Below are 7876 nucleotides of genomic sequence, written 5' to 3'. Positions count from 1 at the left end.
ATATATATATATATATATATATATATATATACATACAGAAGATGAAGAGTCTAGGTCATATCTTGATAAACGTTTCTATACATCAAATTTTTCTGTACATCTCCACATAAAATTTTCCTACCTATATATTCTCGTACTTATACGCTTTACATTTTGTCTTCGATGACGGAATACCCAGTATATGGAAATTTGGATCAATGCATTGATCCATTATTTGGGATATCCCAGAAACAGCTATCTATGATTTCAATTTTCTACTTACTTCGCTTTAGCATTAAACAAATTTAAATGAACTGATAAGCGTGTACTGCTTTGATTAACAGTTTTCCTCTTTTTAAAATTATATATATATATATATATTAAAAATTAATAAGGAAGACGGAGTGTAACTACAAGCATTTATTTGCACAACGATCGTTTTTGCTTCATTCTGCACTGCTCCCTAGTGGGCATAGAACGATGTAATATCACTAGATGCAACGTACAGTACAAAATAGCCTCATCAAGTGACGTAAGCTGTATATGTATGTATGTATGTATGTATGAGTGTATATATATGTATATATATATGTATGTTTGTCTGTGTTAACCAAAGAAAGTCAGGAGATATGAGAGATGAATATATTTATTTAACCACTTGTCATCCTTCCCATTATGGGCGTTTGGAAGCCTTCATCATGTAATAGTAATTTCAGTGTCTCATAAATTATTTTCCTCTAGCAGAAAGGCTGCCCTGCGGGTGTTTTTCTGTTTCATTTTTTTATTTATTTATTCGCCCTTTTAAAGCCTAGCTAGGCTCATGGTTTCCCGGTTTCTATGGCGTATGTCCCCCCTTCCCAGCTGGACGGGACGCCAGTCCATCGCAGCTTTACTCAAGAAACAGGAAGAGAAAGTTGGGGCGGAAGAGTACAACAGGGGTCGCCAACACCCCCAGCCGGAGCCTCGTGGAGCTTTAGGTGTTTTTGCTCAATAAACACACACAACGCCCGGTCTGGGAATCGAAACTGCGATCCTCCGACCTTAAGTCCACTGCCCTAACAACTGGGCCATTGCGCCTCCACGTTTTTCTGTTAGCCACTTGATAATATTTTGACATTGACATTTTCAGTCGCATATTTTTTGGACCCCACCATGTTGAATTGCATTATTCTAATGTGATAGTTTTGTAATAACGAAATCAAAACTGGAGTGTGTGCGTGTTTGTCTTAGAGACAGTGTCTGTGTGTGTGTGTGTGTGTGAGAGAGAGAGAGAGAGAGAGGGGAAGGAGAAAACTGCAAACAATGAATGAAATAAACATGAAGTGAAAACATCGTATAAGTAAAAGCTCATTAAAAACTATCTTGTTCCGAATATTTAAATTTGTGAACTTAAAATATTCAATAATAAAATGAAGTTCAGAAAATGTATTTTCCTGAAAACTTCAATTTATAAAACATCTCACTTGCTTCGTAAATATTACTTTCAGTAATTTATTGTAGTTGTAATATATCTCTAATTTAAACAAACATTTAAACAAATCTCTAATTTAAACAAACATGGATTTCTAATTTAACCCAGCTTCTTTTCCATTGGAGCTTGTTTTAATGGATTTTAATAGGAATTTTACTTTTGGAAAATATTGGATTTTTTGAAATTATCATATTTCTTTACGGGATTGGATTTTTAAAATTTTTTTTCTTCCTTTTACTTGTTTCGGTCATTTGTCTGTGGCCCCACCATCGCCATAAACAATGTGGCCATAAATATAGGAATATAGAACGCTGGTTTAGAGATAATTATCAGAAAGAGTAAATATGTTTCAAATTTAGAATAAATGATAAAGAACGTCAGTGACAGAAAAAGCTGGAAACAGAATACTTTGTTGTTAAAGGTTCAAATCATGCCGTGGTCAGTTTTCTCTTTCATCTTTCCAATCTCCATAGATTAAGCTCCAGTTAAATACTGAGATCGATTATTTCAAATACACCCCAAGCGCTCAAAATTTTGTAGCTATTTTCCCAGTGTTAGAATTTATAATTAACTCTTAATTTTTTTCATTTTTTACTAGGATGTCGTGAAACAGCTTTCATATATGCAATAACGTCAGCTGCAATATCACACGCAGTCGCTAGAGCATGTGCCGCAGGAACTATTTATACATGTTCATGTGATTATTCTGCAAAACCACCAGGGTATGAAACTGCTTCTCCTGGCTCAAACAACTGGAAGTGGGGCGGATGTAGTGATAATGCAAAATTTGGACATAAATTCGGACGGAGATTTGTTGATGTCGTTGAAAAAGGACAAGATATACGGTATATGATGAATTTACACAATAATGCAGCAGGTAGAGTGGTGAGTATATATATATATATATAAGTGTGTGTGTGTGTGTGTGTGTGTGTGTGTGTGTGTGTGTGTGTGTGTGCGTGCGTACAATTATTATACAAAATTAGAAAAGTAATTTCTATGCATTCTTCTGTTAATGAAATGTTCTAGTTTTTGATTTATTGACGTTTGTAGATTTATTTTACATGTTTTCTGACCGAAATTTATGCTAACAGATTCTTAAAGTTTTGCAATATTTAAGAATATTTTACGCTTCCTACATAACACGTATCATTATCAGGAAAAAGTATATTCAAAATAAAATATTATCTATAAGTAATATCAATTCACATGTGTATAAAGAAGGATGTAATAACGATTAAATAAGTGGAGAATTTTAAAATTTTCTGTCGGTCTAAAACCGTATATGATTTTAAACTTAGACTTAATGCACATGTAGTAAACAACTATTAATTTAGTATTCAAATAATAAATTCATTTAATATCAGAATATTCGAACAATAACATTCGTCTTAAAATTCGTGATGACACTTGATTACACTGGAATGTAATATATAAAAGTAACAACGTCGACTATTTTCTGATATAAAGAGATCGTTTTCTTTACTTGCAGTATCATACGAAAGAAAACTGCGCAATAAGAGTAGAGATTTGTGAAGAAATAAGTTTAGGAGAAGAAAATTGCGTAATGGTTGTGGGAAAATGCAGTAAATTAAATTTAAGTTACATCACTAAAAATGAAAATCCGAAAGTGAAACCCCAGTAACGTTATATATCACATGAAGAACATTAATTTCAACAAGTTTTGACTAAATTATATTGAAATAATGTTTATCCCCACTTCAACATGACTGTTCCATAGGAACCGATATTACTGCCATTTTAACTCCAAGAGCACGCCTTCTCCAGCTGATTATTCGATGCAATCTGCACCACCCGATATATATTGCAAGCAGGGGAGTGAACCCCTACCATCTCCCAACTACCAGACCACCAGACCGTACAGTTTCGAGCCCTTTGTGTTCATCCTCGTTGGTGGATACTCGTGACACCCAGCCACCGATCATGCAATAAGCAAGTTAGCTAGTTAGGAAATCTCTTATAGAGATTTTGTAACGACCTAAATTGCTTATATCGAAACAACTCTCCATTTATCAGTGAATAGAAAATGTGTTTGAATTTTGCATATAAAGTGAGTGAAAATGAATTAACAATGATAAAGTTTTAGTTTACAACATTTTCTGAATGTCAACATTTTCACATGCAGTACCTGAATGAAAACTTAATTCAGCAGCAGCGGTATATTAGTTTCTGCATATTTGAAAAGTTTTCTGTATAAAGAAAGATACGTGTTTTAATTTTTCGATTTTACATTCATACGAAATTTTGCATTCTGCATATTAATGTTATCGATCTTCAGAATGTACAGAAGTAAAATGTCTCTGCTCTCTCGACTCTGTCCTCAGTTTCAGTTACTGTATCAGCAACAAATTATGGCAAATTTTTTTAAAAAGTTTCTTCGGAAATACACTAAAATTTTCTCCTGCTATTTCTTATTACAGTTTGTAAGAAACAACAGAAACTTCTAAAGTAGGTACTTTATAAACGGTTCAATCAGTTTCAAATTTTGAATATAACATTTTACCGAACTCTCTTTTAGCTGCGCACAAGCAAGGAAATACTCGAAAGTCCAACAAAGCTTTGTCAATTATCGGCGTCTTATGCATAAATCCTAATTGATAGGCTTTACAGCTGGTGATATAACTTGATCTACATATGTAAAAGGATAGATTACGGTATATAGGAGAATGAGTTAGTGCATTATTTACAAAAGCAAAAATTATGACACACGCTTTTAATCCTAGAATATTTGTATTTGTAATCGCCAGGAATGAAGAATGGTTATGCTCTTTAACATAGCTGGATAAATTTTCTTTCAAAGGAAGTTCTTCATCCTTGGAACAAAATTCATTGTATGGCACACGTCTCCATAAGCAACCTCATAACAGTTTTTTTTACTTTTTAAAAAAGCAGAATTCATAAAAAATTAAAACCTGTTGCACTAGAAATAATATTTTTTTATGGTATTATATATTATGAAACTGCTATTCATTGAGAAAGTTTTCTCTTTTCTAAACAGATGGTTTTTATCTGCACCACATTTGTTCAATCAAAACACCTTAATTTAATTGAATCTCTATTTTCCTCTTCTAGGTTGTAGCATCATTTTGATCATATGTTCCTTGAACGATAGAACATTACAAAGCCTCTCTTCCAGTGTTGTGGCAATGTTTTGAGTTAATGATATAGGTTTTTATCAGAACATTCTCTTAAACAATTATTACGTATTTCTCAAAATTTGAAAACCTATCCAAATGTACAAAAGTAAAAACCGAAAATTATCACTTATATTCCTAAAATAATTCATAACACATACAAGTCTTCAATACATATAACATCGCAGGCGGCGAGCTCGCAGTATCGTTAGTATGCCGTACAAAATGCTCAGCGGCATTTCGTCCGTCTTTACTTTCTGTGTTCAAATTCTGCTAACGTTGACTTTGCCTTCCACCCTTTTGGGCTCCATAAAATAAGTACCAGTTGAGCAATGTGGTGAATATAATCGACTTAAGCGCAACTCTAAATTGCTGGTGGTTTTGTGCCAAATTTTGAAGCCAATATATATAATAGCGAAGGCAGCGAGCTAACAGAATCTTAAGAACGTCGGTCAAAATGCTTAGCAGCATTTCGTCCGTCTTATGCTCGTGCATGTGAACAACCAAATTCGAGAAATATGTCAAAGAAATCGGAATTGATATGAGAGCAGAGCAAACCCCCAAAACTGCACTGCTGGGGACGGCTAGAATTTTGAGATTGGTATTTGAATGTTGAATGTCTTTCACGATAATCAACAACCAGGTATCAAAGCTTATAATGTGCGAAAAAGATCCTGTGACACTTCTGACAACAAGCTACTCTCCGCTCTCACAGAATCAACCAGAGCAACAAGACCGAGTGCTTTGAGTAGCAAAATAATAATAATAATCTTATTATAATAAGCGTTATGTCCGTCTGTTTGTTTCTCTGTGCCCTCTTCACGGCCAAACGACTGGACCAATGGTCACGATGTTTTTCGGGATTACGAAGGAGGTAATCAGGAAGGTTTTTAGGTTTAAAAAAAATGTGGAAAAATATGATTATTTAGTGGATATTGAGGGTTATTGTACAGTTTACGGGTATAAAAAATAAATAAAAATTAAGTGGGGGATATAACTAATAAAAGAAGCAAAGGGAAGTAAGTCAAATTCTTACTATAATGGGCGTTATAGCAGTCTGTCTGTCTGTCTGTCTGTTCCCTTTTCACGGTCAAATGGCTGAATCAATGGTCACGATGTTTTTCGGGATTACGAAGGAGGTAATCAGGAAAAAATGTGAAAAAGTATGATTATTTAATGGATATTGAGTTTTGTAATAAATCACCTTTGATTTTTTTGTTAAAATTCCGGTGACGAGGATTACCTATGGATCGCCCCCTCCACACACGTATAATTCGTAAATTTAGAGGGTTTAGATTTGCGATACTAACCCTTTCTTTCCCATCTTAGATGGGCAGATTCCTAAAGATTCCGCTCGCGCATTCACAGCAAACAAGGCACAGGGCCAGACTTTAGATCGTATAGGTGTATTTTTACCCACTCCGTTGTTTACACATGGCCAATGATACGTCGCTATGTGGAGAGCAACGGACTCTAGTAATTTGAAATTAGTGTCGACTAAACAGAAAATATCGTCTACGAAGAAGTTTTGTAATCATATTGATATTATCGAAAGGAATATGATTCATAATTTAAATAAGGGAATTTGTGAACTTTGAATATGTAAGAGTATAAACAAGCATAAAATAGTGTAAACAACTAAAATCAAGGTCTATCTAAATAACCTTATTTCTTTATACGTTTTATGTAGTGATCGCAAGAAAGTCTGGCTTTCGTTAGGAGTGGTCCACGTAACCATTCATGATACTGAGGCTGGGAGCTTATTTCAGTTCGGCAGTGAATCGTCATCACGTGTCACTTAGTCGCAAACATGTCATGTAGCTGCAATAGAATGCTGTATCACCAACATTAATGTGATTTCTCTAAGACATCGTCCAGTATCTATCAGGTCCATCTATACATTTCTCAATACATCCTACTGTAATGACTTCTCTCCCTGACTTCATGCCTCCATCGTAGATGGGTAGATTTGCTAGCAATAATAATAATAATAATAGTAATAATAATAATAGTAATAATAATAATAATAATAATAATAATAATAATAATAATAATAATAATAATAATAATAATAATGATAATAATAATAATAATAAGAGCACTCAGAGAGCGCAAACCTCCGCCAAGGCAACACCAACGTTCTCTCAACGATTAACCAGAGATGATTTTTAAAATGAGAATGTCTGAAATAAACTGCTCTCACAAAGGAAAATACTAAAAATGAACCCGACCGCTCTCAAAAATTAAACAAAAGCAAAAAAAAACGGAAAATTATTCAGAATCCTTGTCCAGTACCGGATCGATCTCGAAATCTAATCGGTTCGTACCGGTTACGAGGCCAAACATCCCTAAAAGTTTCATCCGAATCCATCCAGCAGTTCTTGCTATATCTTGTCCACGGACAAACAAACAAACACGACTGAAACAATACCTCCGCCTTCACTAGGGCGGAGGTAATAATGATAGCAAAAGGTGCTGATTCCCACCGAGCTCAGATACCGGGAAACCCTAAAATAGAAGAAATTCAAAAGATAGTGCTCGTGGTAACTGCCCATATCCGACATAAAATACTGTCTATGTGATCCCAAATTTTGAACCAAACTTATACTTTTCTTATGATTTCTTAAACATTCTCTAGGACAACACTATGTACAAAATCAAATATATGGCACCCTAGGTATAGCACCAACTCGAACTTCTAATTTGTTGTCTCTTGAGGTTTCTGGGCGAGGCCGAGTCAGCTTGTACAAATAGAAAGCAAAAGTCAAACATATACTACTACTACTACTACTACTGCTGCTGCTGCTGCTGCTGCTGCTGCTAATAATAATAATAATAATAATAATAATAATAATAATAATAAGCTTACTACTACGATAATACCAGTAGTGATTGGTGTACCGGGAATGATAAAGAAAAGAGTTGAAAAGTATATTAAGTACCTCCCTGGTAACTCCAATCTCCATGAATTACAAAAGATAACCTTGATGGGTACAGCCCATATAGTATGGAAAGCACTCTCCATCTAATATGGAATAAATGTGGTGATAATTTTAGCACGCGTAGCAAAACAAATGTGTCCTTGCTACTCTTGTCCTCCAGAGGATGCCCGGTACTAAGGCAGCTGAAATAAAGTTATAATGAAAAGAAACCATAATAATAATAATAATAATAATAATAATAATAATAATAATAATAATAATAATAATTATTATTATTATTATTATTATTATTATTATTATTATTATTATTATTATTATTATTTTTATTA

The 7876-nt window shown here is 34.0% G+C and overlaps 2 protein-coding genes across 4 annotated transcripts in view; one reads left to right on the top strand and one right to left on the bottom strand.

The window, feature by feature from the left end:
• Positions 1 to 7876, bottom strand: part of LOC106882622 (protein Wnt-9a) — a 277020-nt gene that overhangs the window by 217928 nt on the left and 51216 nt on the right. The window lies entirely within an intron of this gene.
• LOC106878311 (protein Wnt-1) overlaps positions 1 to 7876 on the top strand; it is a 105190-nt gene that overhangs the window by 75210 nt on the left and 22104 nt on the right. For both annotated transcript variants that reach the window (XM_052975983.1, XM_014927501.2), the window contains exon 3: positions 2049 to 2335. In XM_052975983.1, the coding sequence (XP_052831943.1) occupies positions 2049 to 2335 (287 nt within the window). The remainder of the gene's footprint in view (positions 1 to 2048; positions 2336 to 7876) is intronic.

Source organism: Octopus bimaculoides, chromosome 23 (genome assembly GCF_001194135.2).
Source record: "Octopus bimaculoides isolate UCB-OBI-ISO-001 chromosome 23, ASM119413v2, whole genome shotgun sequence".
NCBI lineage: Eukaryota > Metazoa > Mollusca > Cephalopoda > Octopoda > Octopodidae > Octopus > Octopus bimaculoides.
Note: the sequence above shows the minus strand (reverse complement) of the source record. Positions and strands in the feature narration are given on the sequence as shown.